Source organism: Vanacampus margaritifer, chromosome 11 (genome assembly GCF_051991255.1).
Source record: "Vanacampus margaritifer isolate UIUO_Vmar chromosome 11, RoL_Vmar_1.0, whole genome shotgun sequence".
Classification (NCBI taxonomy): domain Eukaryota; kingdom Metazoa; phylum Chordata; class Actinopteri; order Syngnathiformes; family Syngnathidae; genus Vanacampus; species Vanacampus margaritifer.
In genome coordinates, this window is record NC_135442.1 from 3,200,427 (window position 1) to 3,222,874 (window position 22,448).

At 40.0% G+C, this 22,448-nt stretch overlaps 1 protein-coding gene across 11 annotated transcripts in view; it reads right to left on the bottom strand.

Annotated features, from left to right (window-relative positions):
• Window positions 1–22,448, bottom strand: part of lrp1bb (low density lipoprotein receptor-related protein 1Bb) — a 258,634-nt gene that overhangs the window by 72,629 nt on the left and 163,557 nt on the right. For all 11 annotated transcript variants that reach the window (XM_077579279.1, XM_077579277.1, XM_077579282.1 and 8 more), the window contains 12 exons: window positions 20,416–20,565; window positions 15,962–16,102; window positions 15,008–15,133; window positions 14,734–14,865; window positions 11,201–11,335; window positions 10,956–11,085; window positions 9,913–10,039; window positions 9,653–9,804; window positions 7,508–7,632; window positions 7,010–7,381; window positions 2,622–2,811; window positions 1,025–1,229 (listed from right to left, as the gene is read on the bottom strand). In XM_077579279.1, the coding sequence (XP_077435405.1) occupies window positions 1,025–1,229; window positions 2,622–2,811; window positions 7,010–7,381; window positions 7,508–7,632; window positions 9,653–9,804; window positions 9,913–10,039; window positions 10,956–11,085; window positions 11,201–11,335; window positions 14,734–14,865; window positions 15,008–15,133; window positions 15,962–16,102; window positions 20,416–20,565 (1,985 nt within the window). The remainder of the gene's footprint in view (window positions 1–1,024; window positions 1,230–2,621; window positions 2,812–7,009; window positions 7,382–7,507; window positions 7,633–9,652; window positions 9,805–9,912; window positions 10,040–10,955; window positions 11,086–11,200; window positions 11,336–14,733; window positions 14,866–15,007; window positions 15,134–15,961; window positions 16,103–20,415; window positions 20,566–22,448) is intronic.

Sequence of the window (22,448 nt, forward strand, 5' to 3'; positions counted from 1 at the left end):
CGTGATGCATGACACATTTGCTGTTTTCTCACAAATCTATTTTACCAGGGGCACACAGAGAGTGGGGCCATTGGGGCAGTGGCATCCACAGCACATCACCTTAATTACGTATTTACGGGCATGTGGGAGGAGCATCTGAATGCTAAACTAAGGTTATGGTTTAAAATTCAGATTTGAAATTAGGGTTAGGGTTTTAAATGAGTGTTTTAAACTAAGGCTAGGGTTTCAAATGAACGGAAGGTAGGATTGGGGTTTCAAATATTTTTTTTTAAACTAGGGTTTTAGTGTTAGGGTTTCAAAGTAGGGTTAGGATTACAAAGAGGGCTTTTAAACTACAACTAGGGTTTCAAATTAGTGTTAGGGTTTCAAAGTAGAGCTTTAACTAACGTTTCAAATGAGGGTTTTTAAACTGGGGTTAGATTTTCAAAGTAAGGATTCAAAGTAGCATTGGGGTTTCAAAGTGGGGTTTTAAAATTGGGTTAGACTTTTAAAGTAAGGTTTTAAATTAGAGTCCAGGCTTCAAATTATGTTTTCAACCGAGGGTCAGGGTTTCAGAGTTGGGTTAGGATTATAAACTGGGGTTTCTAACTAAGGTTAGGGTTTCAATGTAGCGTTTCAAACTTGGGTTAGAGCTACGAATTAGGGTTTGAAAACAGGGGTGTGCAGAGGGGAGGGCCAAGTGGGTGATGTGCACCTGAGGCGGGCATCCACATGCAACCCCCCAGTCCCAATGACTGATTATCATTAGGAGGGCATCAAAACAGTCCAGGCATCGACTGTGCTTTTTGCACGTCTTGCTGAGTTGGAAGGAGATTTGATAGTAAAGTGCGGTCACGTGTGTGGAAGCAAACGAAACTGGAAGCGTGTCAACAGTAGCACCTGCCAACGAGATTAGCATGCAGCTTTCCACACAAGCACTTTCATCACAAGTCTGTCTGTCACTTTATCAAGTACTTGTTAGTAAAATATCACACCTAAGACTTGATCATTTACTTTACAGTCGTGTTGTATAATTCATACTCACATATCTGCCGGATCCGTCGAAATCACATCTCTCAATCTTGCCCAGGCTCCTGTCGGAAAAGTAGAGCTTCTCCGCTTTGTGATCAATCGTCAGTCCGTTGGGTGTCAGGATATCAGTGCTGACGATGATCCTCATGTTCTTGCCCGTCAAGGTGGACCTCATGACGCTGGCTCTCTGCTCGTTCCAGTTGGTCCAAAACATCAGGCTGAAAACAAGTTGAAGTGAGCGTTAGTCAGCGACAGCGCTCCAAATTAGCATTCCACCATTTCAACTCACTGCTTCTTCCAAGTCAAAGGCCAAACAAGGCAAATTCCACAACTAACCTAGCTTGAAAAATAACTGGAAGAATGGATTATTATTTTCAGGAATAAAATAAACAATAAAATGTAAAGACAGTATCAATATGATATCAACTTTTTCCGGCCTGCAACTCTGCTGCATGTCATCTGCTTCCCTTTCACCCACAAGGTGCTCATCACAGATAAAGTCAAACTCCTTTTCAATAGGATAATAATGATACGCATCACAGCTTTGGAGATAGTGCTAAAAATACAAATAACAGCTGCATCGTGGGGGAAAAAAAAAAAAGAATGATTCATATCTTGGTTTTATTAGCTCTGCAAGAGGGTGTCTTTGGGAGAGACATTTAAGAAGATAAATAACAGTTCATCAAGGGTCCATCAAGGCTTTCAGCTCCTCTGAGGTCTAAAGATAGAAATCACAACTAAATTGTCCCAAAAAGTAAAAAAGAAAAAAAAAAGATGAAGCTCTAAAGGTATTGCTCAAATTGCTAAAACCTGCTCAATAAAACAAAACTGCAGTTGCAGAAAGGTGCTGTCTAGTTTGACCAGTCAGTACTGACTGAAAACCAGACAGTTTCCAGGCACGTTTTCATGGTGATATTGTGTATGTGGCAAAAGTTTTAGATCTTTGAGTTTATCTCATAAAAATGGGAGCAAAAACAAAAGTGTTGCATTTATATTTTTGGTGAGCGTATAAACATAAACATGTGCATCTCAACTTCTTGTACAAAATAAATTCTTAGTTGTAATCTGAACCTTCAGCAGAACCAATAAACGTCTTTTTTTAAGACCAACAGATACTCATATTGTGATAGTAGCAAAGGAAAGACTGCTTTCCTGTACGTAGGATAAAGATGGTGAGATGTGTCAGAAAAGTTCCAGGACTAGCATCCTTTTTTTAAAAAATGTATTATTATTTTTTTTAGATATGATCCATCATTTGAACAATATTTATTTTTGAGATACCGAAAGATGATTTTAAATATGAGGGTTTTGAGATACAAACAAATTCAATTCACATCTGAAGAAACCACCGTACTTCAAACTAAAAGCTGGCAAGTTTTCCCGTTCGGGGGTTAATCGCTCATTGCACTTCCTCCTCTGTCACACCTTCATGCACTCCACTCGGCAAGGAATTGTCAGATGCTCAGGCCATTGTGAAGCATAGCATTGTCATTCTGAAGCAGCTTAGTAGCGGCCAATCGTTTATAGACAACAGTCCTGGAACTTTTCTGACAGTCCTTGAAAACTGTGCAATAACTGAAGGAGATTTGGACAAAAGAAGGGCTACTGACTTTTGACACTCATCCAGGGCCAAGGCATGCGGGTGGTCTTCCTCAGAAAGAGTGACGACAGCCTCCCGACCATGAACACCCACTCCCCTCTGCTCGATGGTTTGTCTGGTGATTGTGGAGGTCGTGGAGCTGGTCCAATACAGCATGTCCCAGGCTCGGTGGTATGCCAAGCCCTCCACCGAACCCACACCTGAAACAACCACACAAAGTTTAGCATTTCCCTTCAAGACCCTGTAAAGCTAATTCTGAGATTCGTTTGTAAATACAGTGCATGATCTATGCTTCAAGAACGACGCAGTAGTCACTTGTCGAGCGTTAAACTGTTTTTCACCAGTTACATTTTAATCATTCAAATTTTGGCAGTGTTGTTCACAACGCTTCTCTGCAATGTGTCAAATTTATAAAGACATTGATTTTTACTAGTGACCATATCAGTGGCCAGTTGAAAGGCATCTCCAGATTAGCAAAGAGGCTAAAAATACTCAGGCATCAGGCACGGCACGTTCCAAAGGTCATCGCCATCTCCAACCAACAGGAGCTTCATAATGACACTTGAGTGGACGGTGGCGACATCTTGCTTCCATCCTTCAATCATTCACCTTGCAATTAAGTAGTCAGTGTGTTCTAAAGATGCTTATTTACACGGACAGATGGGTGGAAATAGCACCCTTGTGTTTCGGCTAATTACAGTATGGTCCATCTCAATTTTTAGACCACAAGATTTGAGTTGGAAATATTGACTTTGTTTTGCAACAGATGGCCGACTCCATTTGAGTTTGGATGACTTTCCTTGGTGATTGCTGCAAAGTAACAACTCGTGTCTCGGCATGCCGAACGGACAATTATTTGGCAATGAAATGGACTCGCGTAATCAAACGTATTTTCAACCAGGTTGTGCAAAAATGTGTCAGAGAAGGGAAAAAAAGAATCTCTAATGGACCAACTATCCTGACCCCCAAACTTTTTCATGGTTAAACTGAAAATAATATCGTGAGAAAACATATTAAGGATAAATACTGTGAATGGTGGCTCGGGCATCTGGTTCGGATGCCTACTGGAGTTCCGGGCATGTCCTACCGGCGGGAGGCCGCGGGGACGACCCAGGACACACCGGAGAGACTACTACGTCTCTCGGCTGGCCTGGGAACGCCTTGGGATCCCGTCGGAGGAGCTGGCTGAAGTGGCTGGGGAGAGGGAAGTCTGGGCTTCCCTGCTAAAGCTGCTGCCCCCCGCGACCCGACCCCGGATAAGCGGAATTGAAGACGGAACGGAACGTAACTGTGAATGCTCTGATTATATTGTGTTTTTATGTCACACCTGCTCAAAGTATGATAATGTCTCAAGTGGCACTTGGGATCTGATCGTATTCCTACTATGTAGTCTAAAAATAAATGAAACACAGTGAGGGGAGAAATCTGTTCTTGTGCTCAGAAATTCAAAAGAAACTACAGTTGAGAAATGCACACTCTCACTTCTGTAATTAATATTCTTGCATTATCCAGTTGGGAATTAAATAATGTGACAAAAAGAATAAGAATAAAAGCTTCCAGGCCAAACAAAATTGAAAAACAAATCCAAGGATTTTGTAAATACATCATTATAGACAACTTAAGTAGGAATTCTGGGGTCACCGTGGGATTTACAGTGATCCCATTCCCCATTTAGTATTCCCGTTTATCCCAAGTCTGAACATTTGGTATTCCCCGTGGCTTCCTGCAGAACTGTTACATTTATGTGGGACAAAACACTGAGGAAATGTTTCCAGTGAAAAGAAAGAAAAAAGAGAAAACACAAAAGCAACAAAAAGACCAAATGTAACCTTGTACCGGTTAAAATTTCAGTGACAACAACGACAAGCAGGGTTTCTGCAGGTATTAGCAAATCTGAATTATTTAATACTTTTAATGCCATTTAAAGTCTTAATTTTGGCAAAAGCCATTCAAAGACTTTTAATGCTTTTTAATGACCCACAGAATCGCTGACAACATCTTTGCATCGAGGACTTTTCGCCAGCAGCAAAATTGGACTGCTATTGTAATTATAATAATGTCTTAATATCGTGAGCGTTATTAAAATGTAGCCTTTGTAGGCACAACACAAGCAGAGAGATAAAAGGCCGTTTCACCACGCACATTTGGACTTAAGGCCGTGAAATTTATGATGTCAAATTTCACGGCGATTCAATTACTTATCTCTTTTGAATAATTTTAAAACATGCATCCACACCGAGCCAGGGTGCGCGTTGACTTATTTACTTATTTCATGCAGTGGAACATGTGTTTGTTGTTATAAAAACACAACTCCTTTCATTACCAGGAACACAAGAAAGGCCAAGGGATTAGTTACTTGAACGTGCGTCTTCCGTCTACAACAGTCGCCTTACTGATGGCAAACAATAAAGGAACTAAATTTAGACGCTTGGATTCGCATAACATCTAATGGCGTCGGCATCAAAACAAACATGTTGTATTGCAGAGCAACATGGCGGTTGCTAGCACGTTAGCGTGTACATTCTCAGCATGAAAGCCACAAACCCCAAAACCTGCAAGGCACGTACTGAGTCAGCCGATTGCTAATTAATAGTTTGCAATAAAAAGCCATCTGGTCGAATTTGCCACAAATTGTTGCTGGGTTGAAGGATTAATTATTGGGGGACGTGGAGATTAATTAGGGAAATATGCACGATTAACATCTGCACCTTTCATTAATGGCGGGATGCAAGTAGAAGTTCCACAGACAAATGCAGATTTGATATATACAACGTGTAAAAGTTGTTGATGATTTTAAAATCATGCCCAGCGGGGGAAGCAAAAGTTAAATGGGGCCAGTAAAAGTCGTTTTCTCTTTACTGATAAACCTTTATCTTAATTTGACATGCCTGACTTACTCCCTTCAGGACAAAATAATTAATAACCTATAACAATATAAAACATTTACAAAATAATTGTGTCATTTTCTGTGCCGTACAGGAGCCAAATGTGCACGCATGAATGATTCAATGACCTTTGTGGTTGGATTACATACGATAATGTCAGTAGGCTACAATATTGCATTTGGGTACGAGGGTATCTTACATCGTAACAAATCGGCTCGAATACTGCTAACATAAACATTTAAAATATGATAGATAGCTTGAATGAAAATTCCAGCTATTGAAGAAATCTACAATGTTAATCCTGGATAGTCAAACATAGCTTTTAAACGTCTTGCCATAAGGTATCATCAAGGTTTCTGCATTTCATACCACACAATGCTTCAAAAATGATGAGATAGCGTCTATTAAATTGTCTGATAACGCAGCAGCAGTTTTGTACGTGTAGATTTGCCCAATGCTGATCTTTGTTCCCCCGGGAAAACGTCGTCCAATTGCAGAGGATCCAGACGGAGCCGAAGAGATTTTCGCTGCTCTTTTGACTCCGGCCGCGTTCTCGTCAACACGAAACTGACACTCGCAAAAGAAAGCAGCAATGCGAGTACGCGCTTTTGAGCTGACAACTTTTATCATAGAAACCGATATGATTAAATTTATTTTAGGGACTTATTTTTTATGGAATATGACTATTATATGGAGCCCCTAAAGTTCCATGGTGTGGTGGGTTGGGGGGGGGGGGGTTCTCATTAGGACGAGAAAGTTTCTACTGAAACTCAAAAAGAATTTGTTTCACCCACTAGTCGCTGAATCAGTGGAGGTTTGTGGATCTCCCTCTGCTTCATCTATCCTTCCTGCCTTCTTTTAGTCTTTCCTCTGATCTCTTGAGGTCTCCCTAATTTGGAATTTCGATGTATCTGGGGTTGGTGTGAGATTTTGTTTTTTAGGTGGAAGGTGGTGTGTGGTTGGTGTTGGATTTCCCTTTGTTTTATCTTTCTTTCCTTTGATCCTTCCTCTGGTCTCCTGACAACTTCACAACTCTGGTGGGACTCTGCAGTATCCGGTTAAGGTGAAGTGTCTGGGATTTATAACAGGTTTCAGGTGAATTAAAGACACACACACACGCACGACGAAAACAACACGCTACTCACGAAAAGTGGCTTCTTGGTGAAGCTATCAAAACATTGGCTTGTATCGTTACAGTTGGTATTCCATACTTTTAATCTTGAGGTGACGACATGCTGCACGGCACCCGCAGAGTGAAGAAGAGGCTGAGTTTCTCAGCTATTCTCATACAGTTGAGTTTATAGATTTGTTCTAAAGATATTACTAATACTTGAAATTGAAAAATGTTGATTTGTGGGGAATTTCTTTTTTAATTCACCAGCTTGAGTACAGTTCCTACTCGGTGATGATTTATATGTAAGCGGAAAATGGATGGATGGACAAAGTTTGCTTGTGCACCAGATCCAAATTCATATCTCTGTACTAGCAGTGGATTTACAATTGCACCACTTACTTTCTGCAATCATTGAGTGTCCTGTCCAGTCGTCATTGATCATCTGGATGTTTCCAAAGTGAACATCGCTGAAAAAGATGCGATTGGTGCCTAGCGTATGCTGACTGTAGTCAAATGCCAAGGCGATGACATTCTTGAAAAGAGCAGCGTTTTCAAAAGGCTGGACCGGCGAGTTGAGGTCATTCTCATCCGAGAGGTGGATGCTTTTCAGAGTCGTCCTCTCGGAGTAGAGGAGATAACCTTCATAGCGCTCACAGGAAAAGCCGTTCTCCGATAAGCGTCCGTGGGCACAGGAGCAGGTTCGACGGCCGCTGCCCACGTGAAAGCAAAGCTGTCGGCAGCCACCGTTGTTCCTGGCGCACGGGTTTGAACCTGAAGGAAGAAAAATCAACAATATTGTACAGATACGCATTTTCATAATAGTGTATTTTGGGAAAAAAATATCTAGGGCAGTTATTTTGTGAATCAATAGATGAGCGGAGGACTGAAATCCTCGACCTTTCTCTCTGCTTCTAGTGAAGACGGTCACGCCCTTCAAATTGACCCCCAGGCCACTCCTCATGGTCACGGCCTCACTGCTGTCAGTCTTCAAGCCTCGTCGGATTGAACCGTTTGAGAAGGCCCTGGAGCAGGAGGGGGGGGGGGGGGGGTGGGGGCAATGGGGGGGGTTGTTAGTGGGTCAGGGGGTGAGAAAGTGATTTCGCGATATATTTCCAGAGCTGCATTCGGGCTTTTTTTTTTATTGATTTTTTTTTTCATTGCAGGATTATGGCAATATTATAGAGATAGAAAGATCATAGCACAAAAGTAAAACCCGATATACCGTAGCAGCCATACCATTTGAACGTAGATTAGGAATAAATACAGAGAAGAGCACAATAAATCCCACTTTTTTCACAAGAGCCGCTCAGCTGTTGTGAAGCTGCTAACCTTGTGAAGCAGCTGGATTCAAGAACAATACAGGCACGTAAACTCCAAAATCAATTTTGCCGAGCCTCAAAATGATGGCCTTAAGGACAACCAAAAAAATGACACATCAGTGTCCTTTGAGGATGCAGCTACGGTTTTGATGTCAACAGAGCCCGAATAGACTGGAAGCCTGTAAACAATGACTGCCGCCAAAGAGATAAGCATGGAAGCTTCCATAGCGACGGCTTCATAATAACTGGATATTTCTTCAGTGAGAAAAAAAAAAAAATAAATATATATATATATAAAAAAAAAAAGAGTCTCTTCTCACAATTCTCTAGTTGGCTGTAATGGATGTGAGAGACTGACCCCTGACAATATTTTTTTGCCATTTTCCAAACTGCTTCTATTTGCTCTTCTCCAGTTGGATTTATGGAACAGACCTTGCAGCAGGTCAAGTAAGTTGCAGCCATTAAATGAAAAAGCTCACGCACTAACTTGATCTACAACGCTATCATTTTGCCCCTAAATAAAATCAAATTAGATGTCATCATAAGAAATTATTTTAAGGCCTGCCGCACAACGAGTGACACGGCCGAACTGGACAGTAGTTTTGCTCCGATTCACCGGTGAATGCTGTTACGACGACGCAGATGAAACAGCAAACCAAAAACAAATGGAAATGAGAGGAAAGGCTATTAACCCAGTCCAGCCCCCCACCCCTAAAAAAAAAAAGAAGACAATAGCACTCTATAATATAGTAATTCATATAAACACACAACAATGCTATAGTTATAGTATATGATTAAGTTAATGATTTTTTTTTTTCATTAGTTCAATAGACATTGTGCTGGTCCTTCTTGGGTGTGCATCTTGACCACCTGGGGCAGTATCATGCCGAAATATAAAAGTTTACTTCTAAGTAGGCATGGGCCGTTGACCGGTTCGATGGTTTACCCTGGTTTTAAAAAGTCAACATGGTGCCAGTGTGTACTAGTTAGCCCCAAGGACAACATGAGCCCACAGGTTTGTTCTAAAAAATAGCTCACCAGTGACATGATACTGTGAATTTTTTAAAATGTGTTTACTTATTTATTTGAACTTAACATAACTAATAAAATATATTGTGTTAAATAAAAAATAAATAAATGTTTTTTGCCCAAATATTACAAAAATAATTTTAATTTTTATAATTTTAATGGTGTGTGCAATATTTTTGCTCACATACTGTTAGAATTTAATATCAGCCACAAGTTATCTTAGTCATTCTTTGGAGAAGAGAAATAATATTTCTTATGTTATTCATTAACTGTAATTGTTTTCTCGATAGTCCACTTCAGTCACGTTCGGCAGGCCTAATGAATCAGATCTGACTGACATCCTACTAACAATTATCTAGATCAAAAAATATATATATTCGCAAGAAGCCACACAGCAGACAAGATGAGGTACAGTACACAATTTGTTGCTGCCACACACTGTCGGTGTGTGTTGCAGATAAGACACATATAACATTCCGTCATACTGAATCAATACTGCAATCTTCTGCTGCAATGTAAACAAAAGTAGCAGACTCGTGATTTGGAGATAACCTTTATTAAAAGGCTACACTCTTCATCACAACAGCTTTAGCTTTCCACAGAACCTTTAAAGTGGAGGGTTAATATCAGCTCAGTGTTGCAGACTTTGTAGGGAAACCCGTGTTCAGTACCTTTAAGAAAAAGAGTCGATTACCTGTCAGCCCAGTAGATGTAAGGCCCAAACACAGCCACTGAGAACAGGTCCACATTGGCCGAAGACAGGACTATCTCCCGGCCCTCACCTGTCTCAAGGTTGATCCTCTCGATCTTATCGGTGCGGGCATCACACCAGTATAATGTATTTTCCTGAGAGGCAATTTTAAAATGTATATTAGACACAAAAGGATGAGATGAGGTCGGGACAGAAAGAGCGTTGCTGTATGGAGGTGAGGCTGCAAGACCGATGAATGCTACCTCGTAGTCTATAGAAATGCCGTTGGGCCACATGATGCCCGAGTTGACCAAGGTGACTTGGTCTGAGCCATCCAAGCGGGAGCGGCCAATACATGGGTTCTGGCCCCACTCAGTCCAGAAGAGATACCTGCCAACACATAGAAATATATTGGATTGCTTGAGTCTGAAATCCAAATCTTGAACTTAAACGTGTACGTGTGTGACATATTTGAGTATGAAATATGCTGAAAGTCGACCAAGTTGATTGCCAAAACCACAAGTGACAGCCCCCACTATCCTTTTTGATTTGCCTATAACAATAGTTTAAATTGTTAATATGCCACATGATCCGGATTTCAAATTCATTTTACAACATTAGCCTTAACAAAAGCACTCAAAGTGCACGCCCATGAAACAAAGAGCCTCCAACAACCCGCAGCATTGACTCGTTTGCAACTGGACTAATCTGGTTTCGCCTCTCGTGTGGAAAAGAAGGAGGTAGCGCCTTAAGGCCAAATTCAGGACGATTATGATTTGAATCGATTTTAATCCAATAAACGTTTATTTAAAGGTTTCATTTATTCAAAAAATAATTCCTGTGCAAAATGTTCTGGCAACAATAATGTATACTGATTCAAGATCAGTTTTAACATCAAGTTAACATTCATAGTTTGTGCTTAATTGCCACAATTAAGTAATTGATAGCTATTGTAAGCATGTCTTGTAACCCATCCAGCATTCTGCCACTTGTGGAAAATTACAGCTCACAATAATATCTGGATATAACAGAACATCTTTTAATAATCCAGAAGACAAAATTCAATTTCATGATTCAACACATTTTCAACAATTTGATTTCAAAATGACAATTAATCGAATGAATTCGATTTATTGCCCAGCCCTAGAAGAAGGCAAAAATTAACAAGTGTCAGTAACTTATAAAACATGGCTTTGGACTAACATTGTTGTCATAGCAACAATACAAAACAATAATACCAGTGATCATATCTCATATTATCCCATATTGGAAAGATCGGGTGGACGCAAGCAAAAATATTGCCTACCCCTTCTGAGGGTGGACAGCGATGCCTCTGGGCTGATCCAGACCTTCAGATATCACCACGGAGCGGTAGGCACCAGTCAAACGAGATATTTCTATAAGATTAAAACCGTGGTCTGTCCAGTAAAGATTCCCTATGGAAGGAAAACACAAAGAAATTGTCAAGCCATTCAGACATATTCTGTCTTTTGTTGTTTGAATACTAAATAATGTACGAGCATTGATAGCCAAAAGAATGGTAACACTAACCAGCCATCCAGTCCACAGCAATGCCTTCAACCCTGCTGATGCCGGAAGTTACGATGTCCTCCCTCCAGGTCTGATCACGTTTTGCCCGGGAAATTCTGTTCAGGCCCATGTCAGTCCAGTACACGGTGTCGTTCCCTGCAAAAGGAATTAATGACACAGCAAGATCAGATGATGGATGTGATTTCCCTTCAACACATTTGTGCCCTCAAACAATGCAGCTCACGAAAACACTTTTTTTTTATTACCGCATGGCCCATTTCACCAATATCTTGTGGGGAAAAGGGTGACGGTGGAAATGCACACATGGTCCATCCGAAGCTCTTTTAAGTTAGGTAGTTGTCGAGCAAACATTAATGAACTGCGTGCGTTGTTAAAATCACTGTTGACTGTTTTTGTTATTAAATCGATATTATAAGAAAAGACGCAGGAAGGACTTAGGCAGTTTATTTTGTCACTGTCGGGTGGAAAAATCCTTTATGCCCATATATGGTCGATATTTTTGTTGCCACACCCTTTTTGTGTGTGTGTGTGTTTTTTTTGTTGTTGCAATATTAACTCTTTCACTGCCAGACGTTTTCAGAAACGGGTTGTCGCCAGTGCCAGCTGATTTAAGCATTTTGACTGATCTTTCAAGGTCCACAGAAAATGTTGTGTTTGGACTATGGAAACACACATACTACCAAATGAAAGATTGGACCCTCATCTTTCATCAGAAAAAAAAGTTTGTTTTTACCTTATTCCGTTTTTCAGTAATCAACAATAGAAAATGGTTAGTTTCACCTCTGTTTTGAAACAAACGTCTTTTAACGTCTTTGGCACTCCTCCATAGGATTTTACTAAACGTTATTTAACGTTTTTGGCAGTCAAAGACTTAACTCATTTGAAATGTTGAATATACAGTCTCAAGCTTCTCAGGCTTATTAACTCTCTTGGACACTTGAACCGTCTCAAAAGTGTTGTAAAACTCCGCCTCCTCAATTTGCAGGAGTCGTGCAACATTATGTCGCCTCAAGGTTGAAAGTCTGGATATTTTTTTGACAATCTCATGTGGGGGCCGCTGAAGATCGAATCTGGGTGTGTCAAGTATTCCACAAAAAAAGGGGTTTATGTATTGAAAAAAAAAAGTACAGCTAATCCAATGTTCTCAACCTTTATTAATTTCATAATTTGGATAGTTCTTCAGAATGCGAAGAAGATTGGTGACCCGGTTCTTTCTCTTATCTCTCAGCATATCTAGTTGAATCATGACGTCTTATTTCTTGAGTGCAACAACTTTCCCTGTGACATGTCAGTGTGCCCCCTGTGCTCAACAACAACAATAAAAAAAACAAAAAAACATTTCATTTCCTGTTTTTCTTGAAATTGACTTTTGTACCTTTCTCTTCACGGCAGATTTTGAAAAAGACATTCGGGCGACAAGATAGTTTTTCATTCCACTTGGTGCCATTTCAGAAATATGTTTTGCTGAAACTGTCATGACCCTGAGCTATGGTAGCCCGTAAGTGATGTAAAAAAACAAACAAACAAAAAACGCCCGGTACACAGCAAAAGTATTACATTCAGCTCATTGTTTCATTAATTGCACCGCACATGGCTATTAGATCGTTACAAAAACAACCAAACGAGATTTTGGTGGTTAATAACACATTCACAGCCAGCTCAGTTAAAATGGATTTTTGACGTCTATAGTCGTCAATGGCAGTGAATGAATGAATTTATAATTCCAATTTGAACGGTGCCATGTTTGGTCATTCAAACAAGATGTTGTTTTATTTATTTCCTGAAAAGTGTTCCGGTGATGCAATCATTTGTACCCTCTCATTCCTGCTGTCTGCTCGATTCTCATGTTTACTTTTGCAATAAAAGGAGGTCTAGGTGACAAGCTATTTTATTTAATGCCGTCCAGACTTATATAGACATTTTTAAAAAGCTTGTGGTCATGTCAGGATTTCACATTATTTCTCGAGTCACTCATATTAAGAGCTCAGTGACGCACGCCATGTGAAAGAGAAGGAGTTTAGGGAAGGTCTTAAGCCGCTTTTCAATATAAATATGCTGCCTTGGCTCATCTCTGTTCAACTGTGTGTGCAAGCCCAGGACGCGGGGATTTGGATTTCCATTACAACACGGTTACTAGCTTGCAGGCGGGCCGGGAACAGATCACATGCTGGCGTGCACCGCAGCTGATAGGGTTGTGATCCAGTGGCCTTCAAATTGCAGACAATTCATCGTTCATGAAATCGTGTGTGTATAATGAACGTGACGTTTCTATTAGTGCAGATATGAGCACTAATTTGTTGTCGTTTCTGCAAGGAACATACAGTATATTATATCGAGATCATTCTGAACAATTCATTAACAATCGCAATTTTGCTACGTTCTCTTGAGAAGATTTCATTTGCAGATAACGGCCATCTTTGTATTCCAATCAGCCAACATTAGTCTTACTGTTGTGGATGAGGTTAGGAACACAAAAATACATCACGCAAACCCTTTCAGTGGATGTCGTTTGCTTCGGGTGTCAGTTTGTTCACTTCATATTCGGACCGCCTTAGTCATCATGCGGCATTTACAATCTATTACATACATGGGAGTGCGACCGGGCCAGATCGTCTGTCTTTGCGATGAACTTTATTATTCTTATCATGCAGCCAAGTAGAGGGAAGTCGGGATGTGACAAATTACAGCATGCACGATTTGCTTCTTGCTTTGCAATGCACACTGTGGTTCCTTGATGCAATATCTGGGGAATTGCTTTGTATTCCAATTGTTTCGCAGGCTCGCTGTTATTCATACCCGGGCTTGCCTGTAATGTCATGTGATTACTCCATCAAAACTGCACCCCGCCGGCCCACAGACCATTATTCAAAAGCTCCGATGTAAATATAGCAAAGGCCCAGCCCTTGACCTGTTTATTTTAAGGCCGATGAGATGGGAGGAAATAAAGGCAGGAAAGTCATGCTAGTTTTATAATCATAATAATAATAATAATCATAATGCAATTTTCCCATTATGTAAAAGGAAGATAGTGGAAGAAAATATAATTGCAAACATGGGGCACAAAAGGACATTCCACTTTTAATTCATGTGCCCTCAATGTTGACATTAATAATAATAATAAAAAAAAAACCATAACTAAGACGTGACTCCTTGAATTAACAAACATCCTTTTGGGTATGAAATATTTTCAGCTTCAATGTTAACGGCAACATTAATCACTTGAAATATTCAGTCAAGTTACTACTCCAACAAATACAAATGAATTACACGCAATCGTGATTAGTCACAAACAATCATGCAATCAACTCCATTCCAAATATCGTTTAAACGACAACTCCATAATTACATCTATTCAGAGGTTCTTCTCTATTGGAAGAACACAAATGTACAAGATGTCAGCCTCTAATGTTATTTCAGTCGTTATATACAGTTTGCGTGAATGTGAGGTTGGAAGTCCAGCATTTGTACGTCACACGCCGTGGAAAAGTGTTACAAACTACACAAATGTACAACCAGTAAGTGTCTACTGTTACCTGCATGAAAGTCCACCCCCACAGCAAAAAGCGTCCCCGTGATAGGCATGAGGGCTTCCGTGTTGTCATTTGGGTCCAGAGAAATCCCTCTTATACCCTCATGGATGGAATACATCACAAATGAATCCATTCCTTTGGAGGGAAAACAACAACAGCTAACAGGTCAACCACAGAAAACCATCATGCAAATAACATATGAATGAAGTGAATTGATTTGTTATAATTGGAAGATTGTACAATAGCAGTTATTTTAACAAAAAAAAAAAAAACATACCTTCACAGGACATGCGATCGCTTCTGAGGTTGTATCCAACAGTGCAAGAGCAGCTTCGGGTGCTTTCAGAAGTTGGAAAACAGAGCTGCGAACATCCTCCGTTGTTTACTTGGCAAAGGTTTCTTCCTGAAAGTTAACCAGGGACCAGCACAAGTATTAGATTCATCCTGCTGGAAGGTGCGGCTAAAATGGCGTCTACTATGTGAAAATGCCTTCATTAGCATGAGCAGTTATCCAGCAGAATTGCAAAGCGGCGTTAGCTAGCTAGTTAGCTATGCCTACATATGCGACTTCTTTTGGATAGTCTGAAGCGTGGCCGTTATAGAGCGCCTCATTGTTAGCCGTGACTGCGCAGGCAGAATCTCAAAGAGCCTGACTTGACAGTAATTGTGGCTTGGGGCCGTGATGGTCACCTTAGAGTGCCTTGTTATCCGCTGTGAGTGCACGTGTATCACGAAAAGAATGGTGTAAGGGCAAGGAGGAGAAAATTAAAAAAAAGACTTGGTGTGGCTCCTTTAGAGCGCCTCGTTGTCGCGACTTGGGAGATTATATTCCAGCCAGTGAAGGCTGTGAGCAGATATATTGAAATATTTGATTGACAATTGAGCTGGGCGTGGCCTCAGCACATTCAGTGGACACGCCCAGAAGCTTATCTTTTTGTATGCTCGGAAGAAGGAAACACCAAATTTGCCTTGTCATTGTCATCTTTTATGATCTTTCCTCTTGATATTGTGTTACACATGTTTACCTATTAAAATACACTATTCTAATTTTTTCTTCTTCCCTGTCACAGGGCCCGCAGATGAAAATAAAATACAGAGCTGTTATCTGGTACAGAGAGTCTTTACTCTTGAGTGTCATGTATTCAGTACGTGGTGCATGACAAGAAAATGAATTTGGGCAAAAAATGAACCGTGCCACTCAGTTGGAAATGTGACGGAAGACCCCACACACCTTTCTGACCTTCCCGGTCATACACCTTCATGTGAACGACCCCGCCAGTTTTGTTTCTCAGATTGACAAAGTTCCGGCCATCCCTCTTGTTGACATTTCCAAGCTGTGCAGATTCATCATCGGCCCACCACAGTTTACTGCCTGTAACCAAATAAATAGAGAGACGGATCTCAGCACAAAGCTTGGTTCCTTACAAGACACCATCACACACTCAAGAAAAACGTCCTCAGCATTATTTGTTTTTGTAGGGACTATAGTGTTATATTGAGCACCGTAATATTATACTGACCATCAAAGTCTGAAAGAAGTTTCATTTTGAAAATCAAGTGTGTCTCTGTAGACGTCAATCCGCTTGTCTTGGTCATGGTTTGTAAAAAGGAAGCCCAACGGTTAGCATGAAGGTGTGAAAAAGCTGCATTTGTAAGACTGTCCATTTTCATTTCTAAGCAAAATGGGCAAAAAGTGTGTATGCAGTTTTCGCAAATAACTGGAAGAAACCACCAGATTTATGTATGACGGTAAAACTTCCCCACATGAATGATGTGTGTAGCGATAAAAAAAAAAAAGTATAGAGTTGACTTTTGACTTTGATCAACCTTCTCGTGATGTACAGTACATCAGTTTTGTATTTATGTTACGGCAATAATTGTCGAAAGTTGAAAGATGATTGATTGGTTGCCAACTGGTGCCTGTGGAGCTCGAGTTGTGGTCGCTTCATCACAACATTTTAGTAGGAGGTGGAAGGAGGGCTGGTGGAAGTCGTAACTTTCTTGTATCATCATTTGAGGGTTGCAGCGACCGCCTGGGCAGCGTCGGCTACATCGCTGTTTGTCATGACCGTTGCTAAACATAAGCTACGTGAGATGTGAGCAGAACAGCTGATTTTGCTTGCTTTGGTTTCCTTTTCTGATTAATGATTAAAGCGCATGTAAATGGAAATTAAAAACCTTGTAAAAAGTGTATTCAGAAATTTGTTTCTAAATACATTATAGAATGTTTGAAGATCATTCATAAAAACGTGCGAAGACTGGGAAATACGTGTATGTAGTTCTCAATTGTGGAGCACTCGTGTTATTAAGCCGTTTTTCATCATACGATTAAATGTCTAAATAAAATAAAACTGCTGCTTGGTGCTTGCCGTAGGGATTTTTGGTGAATGTTCCCTTGGTTCTGTAACGTTTGCATGATATATATAAGAACACGAGTGTCTGTGTTTGTATCAGTAGCTATCCGGCGCAATTGTGATGTGCAGTTTAATGCATTTTTCCTTCAGATAGTCCACTGGTATGGCCTTAATAGAGCGCCTTATCGTCGACTATGAGTGCACGCACACATTATGCAGAGGATGGAGGGAATTCTTTTTTTTTAAAGTCTGACTTGACGGCCAGCGTGAGGAACAGCGCTTCAGGCTGGTGTAGGCGGTAGAGCGCCTCGTTGTTGGCTGTGGGTGCGCACGCATGCAGAGAAAGATTGATTGAAGGGGTGTAGGTATATGTGTACACATATGCCTAAGAAAAATGCTAGATGAAGTAACATCTATTTTTCCAGGACTTTTAGTGATACTTGAGCGTTCAGTTGACACATCATTTGATTTTATATACTCAACAATATTTTTATTCATTTAAATTTAGCAGGGTTGTTAACGACACACATCTCTGTGATGTGTCAAATTTACAAGGCATTTATTTTCACTTTACAGGAGCCTTTCGTGGGTGATGCTACAAACACACTTGATGTGGCTTAATGCATCGGCGAAAATGAGCTTGAAGTATGCTAGGCAAGTTCAACCTGCACATAAAACTTCATTCACTCAAATAGAGGCATTCGCATACAATTTAATAGCACATTATAATAAATTAGCATGAGGAATTCCTCATCTTCAAGTCAAGACTATATTGTAACAAATAAATTGTTAACATCAGACCATTAGCAAGATTATCAGTCGCTTCAAGGCCATACTAGCAAACATACAGGAATGTTCCCCACTTAAACTAGAAACTAATAGCTTCAGGTCTAGTGCCGTGTGTTAACAAAACTAGAATTGCTGTAAGTGCAAGTGACAGTCGACACGAAGTTTACAAAACACTTGACCCTCCGGGCCACGCGGGCCTAGATTAGCTTTGCTCCCTATGTTAATTTGATGCCGCGGGGCGCACTGGCTAGTTGTGATTGCTCGCTTGTGGCACATCATATTCAATTTCCACATCAACTGCTTGTTAGATTCAAGGCCAGCCGAGCCTGATGAATGGCCTACCTTCTCAAAGAGAGGTCCACGCATATCCCTGGAGCCAATCCAATTACTACAGAGCTATAGGACGTCCGCGTAGAGCGTATCAACCCCCACCCACCCCCCCGCCTTGATGTGAATACCTTCTCCCAGCCAGAACGGCGCACATACAGTACAAGAAAAATGAATTGATTGATTTTACCCGTAGCAATCTGGGATAAAATGGCTAATTCATTTCACCGTGTTCAGCGATTTTATGTCTGCTTCTGTCTCTTGCTGTGTGAGGGGACATTCTTTCGTTGATGGAAATCGAGCGTTCCTTGTTTGCTCACGAAACCGCCTTGGATGAACCTTAACTACTTCAAACAAAACCAACTAATTGATCATGACAGGATGGACAAGAACATAACCGGTGCTCAGACGCAGTTGGATAAATCTTTCCTAAACTATGACTGGCTTGTTTATTTATCCTATCGATCTTGGAGTGATAGAATTAGCTTGCAACGCATGCAACAATCACAGCATTAGCTTAACCTCCGCTATCTAATTACAATCTAAAGAAAGGCAATGACAAGATAATGCTCAGTTGTGAATGACACTGTCAGTGTTTACAATTGTGGTCGATGTGCGGTGGTTTACAATCGCACTGCATCAACCTGAAAGCTGATTCCCACTCATTTGGTTACCTTGTTTGCACACGAGAAGTGAAATTTATTCAAACACATCTCGGTTCACTAGAAGCCAAACAAAAATTAACATAACATTTGGCATGTGATGTGCAGAATTTGGACCCAAAAGCAGGGAATGGGACAGTAGAAAATGTAAGAAAAACAAACATAGGAAAACAGGAAAATGATTAATCCAAAGAAGAAAAATTATCTGCCAACAGAACCAAATTTTTTTACTTAAATTTGCCTGCAAGATTTTGAAAATTAAGAAATATAATACTAGGCCCATATCAACCACAGCAATCTTTAAAATAATATTTTTAGACTAAAACCATTTAATACTGACTTTTTTCAAGCTGTAGACATATTTTCTTCAAATTCATATGTACTCGTTTAAGTTTGGCCAAGTGTCATGAAGGAATAAAGGCCTATGTGAAAAATCCAGGACCATAGCAATTGCATAGCAACCAACAATATCCCAAAGACCCAACTCAAACCACAGTCACAACAAAAAATACATGACTAGAAGTAAAGAACTCCTGTTTAGCCTAGGACATTTGTAGTTCAGTATTTCCAAATTCAAGTTAATGATATATATTTTTTAAAGTAAAAGTATTGCTTTGCTGACATCCTGTTACATCTTGGTGCCCAGGAACTATGTTGATGTTTGTTGATGAGCTTACGTTGGACAAAACGATTGCTTTGCCGTCATTTTGTGGCATCGACAAGCAATTATAAACTTTTTAGTGGGGCATCAAATACTTTTGCGGATTTTCACTATTTGCAGCAGCTGCAATTGTAATAATCAAATCCGACAGTTTGAAATGGACTTCAGAAATGTGACGGTCTAAAAACCCTGCTTTTACGTGATTTCTGACATGACCAGATTTCTTTTGGATTACTTAGACAGATAGTGATGTCAAATTCATCAATGGGATAATAAGCTGACTTTTGGAGCATATGTGAACAGCTTTATAAATGTAAACGTGCATTAACAGATGAAGCCAAATTGTGACATGACCAATTAAAGCCGAAGATATAATTGATGACATCATATCATAGTAGCAATCCAAATTGGAAGTTAATATGAAACACGTCGTACTTGGATGGACCAGGACTTGACGTTGTTACCCTGTGACAAATGCACTGTCAAGGCACAGTGAAAAGTCTCTATTTCACAAAGTTTGTAGTGTTGCTCACGCTCCCATTCCAAACAATTTCCTCCACATTAATTGTGATTGATGGCCACTAGCGGACGTGATTCTGCTGTTTGGCTGTACCTGCTAATACGCCGCTACAACGCCATTATTCTATGTCACCTTTCCTCCTCACTCCCATTTGTGAGCACAATAATAAAGCCTTTTTTCTAAATAAGAAACAAAACAGTCACAGTCAATTTAAGGGAAGAAATGTCCACACAAATCACTCTAACAAGATACGGAATGCTAAAGCATAACGAAGAGTAAAACAGCATTTTGTGTTTAAAAGATTTCCCAGCACGTGTGCTTCTATTTCAGTATAAATATCGCATTGCACGTACGCAAATGCAAGACACTCACCCATCACGGCGAGAGCAGTTCCTTTCATCAGCTCCCTCTTTAGAGTTTCGAGCACCTCCAGCCCAGTCCCGTCCAGATTGCACCTGTTGATTGTGTTATTGGCCGAACTAATCCAGTATAGCTTGTTAGCCGCGTAGTCTAGCGAGAGACCTGCGAGTCAGACAAAGCACAACAGAGTGAGATTTATGATCACAGCTGGCTGGAATTGTTTTTGCTTACATTTCATAATTGTTTAGCATTAACAACACACAGCAGACAGCAAATTTGAAAGAGAAATGGATTGAATTGGAAGATAATGAATTCGTTTGAATTAAGTGTGGAAAATCCACCCAAAAAGGAAGCAGACAAACTTTCTCAAATTACATTTAAAATAAAGTGACAACACCGTCATTATGTTTCCATTCAATAACAGAGGAAGGAAATACAGTCTGACTAGATTTTGTAATGGCATTTGAGTCAGTTGTCTTTTTAAAACAAAACAAAAAAAAAGGGCTTTTAAATACTCTTCAAGGCCAACATCAATGGGTGGGATCTTGAAAGCTATTTCAGTTGCAGACTCGTGGACATCTCCCACTATGTGTTGGATTTATGTCTGGCAGATTCACATTCACAATGCATCATTAATTTATTCTCGTCCTCAGGTCTGCCCTATAATCATAAATGAAGTCTGTGAATCATGGCACATCCTGCTGAAGGGCCAAGGAGGGTGTCGAAATGCAGAGATCACTGGGAGTAAAATGAGTTTGTTTTGACCTCGAGTTAATTGAGAATCATTTTTGGGCGTCAACAATTCCGCTGTAAAATGCTCAGTTTTCATTGACTCTTGTTAAATCTTGCAATTCAAAAATCAACCACCAAGCTGACAATGAACATCTATGGAATTACATATAAAGCGTTTAAAAAGCTTATAGTTTTACATGAGATCATTACTCTGAATCTATCTATGCATTTTCTATAGCACTTGTCCTCATTATAGGTGGCGGTAAATGGAGCCTATCAATAGTTGCGTTTCCATCCAACCATTTGTATTAGAATTTTTAAGAAATGTGGAAATAAAACCGAATGGAAACGCAAGAAATTCGAAAAAGGGCCCAAAATTCGAGCAAAAAAAAGTTTTCACACTTATTACAGGGATGTGATTTGACCAAAGTGAAATTATCTGAAAATTTAGCCGGGGGTCTGGGGGCCGCTGGCACTTTCAATGCACTCACATGACAAAGAAATAGACAAAACAACAGCATAAATTCCCATATAAAATGGCAGTTTTAGTCAACTCAAAATCAGTCACATTCAAAAACATTGGACTGCTTTTGCTTTTAAAAACTATCACTGAGAATATCATCATATCTAACTAATGTGATTACTAAGTTAACACATAAATAATGTTGAAGAGTTCAAATTTCATGAACAAATAATTGTATCATGACCAAATAAAAAAGTAATTCATATTAGAACATACCACAAATGTCTTTGTTATAGCAGAAGATGTTATCTGTCGGAGTCATGTGCATACACAATGAACTACTACTAAAAACAAAAAAAAAAAAAAAAAAAAAAACAGAATTTTTTTTTTTGGGCGGAGATAAAAAAAAAAAGCGGAATTCCGCGAATTAGCGGAAAAATCACATCCCTGTTATTAGGGGTGGATTTTGAAATGTATCGAAAAAGGAAAATATGAATGTTGACGATGGAAACTGGTTTCGAAAATAGCCGCTGGCAAGACCGGATACATGTCGATTACGTCACATGTACGTTCGTAGTCCCAAAGCAATATACGACGTCAGCGCACAGCGCAGTCGCTTTCTGGTCTTCTTCTTCTTCTTTTAAATTGCAGGTGGATCACATCTTAATGGTAAGTTTTGCAACAAATCCTAATTAAAAAGCCACATTTGTCACAAATGTCATTCAAGTGGTCGTCAAAATTACACAAATTAGGAACAACAAAACCTAATATTTGTGAAAAGCTGCAGTTGGTGTTCCATCCTCAGGGGCCATATTGGACCCCTTGATGGGCCGGTTGTGGCCCGCGGACC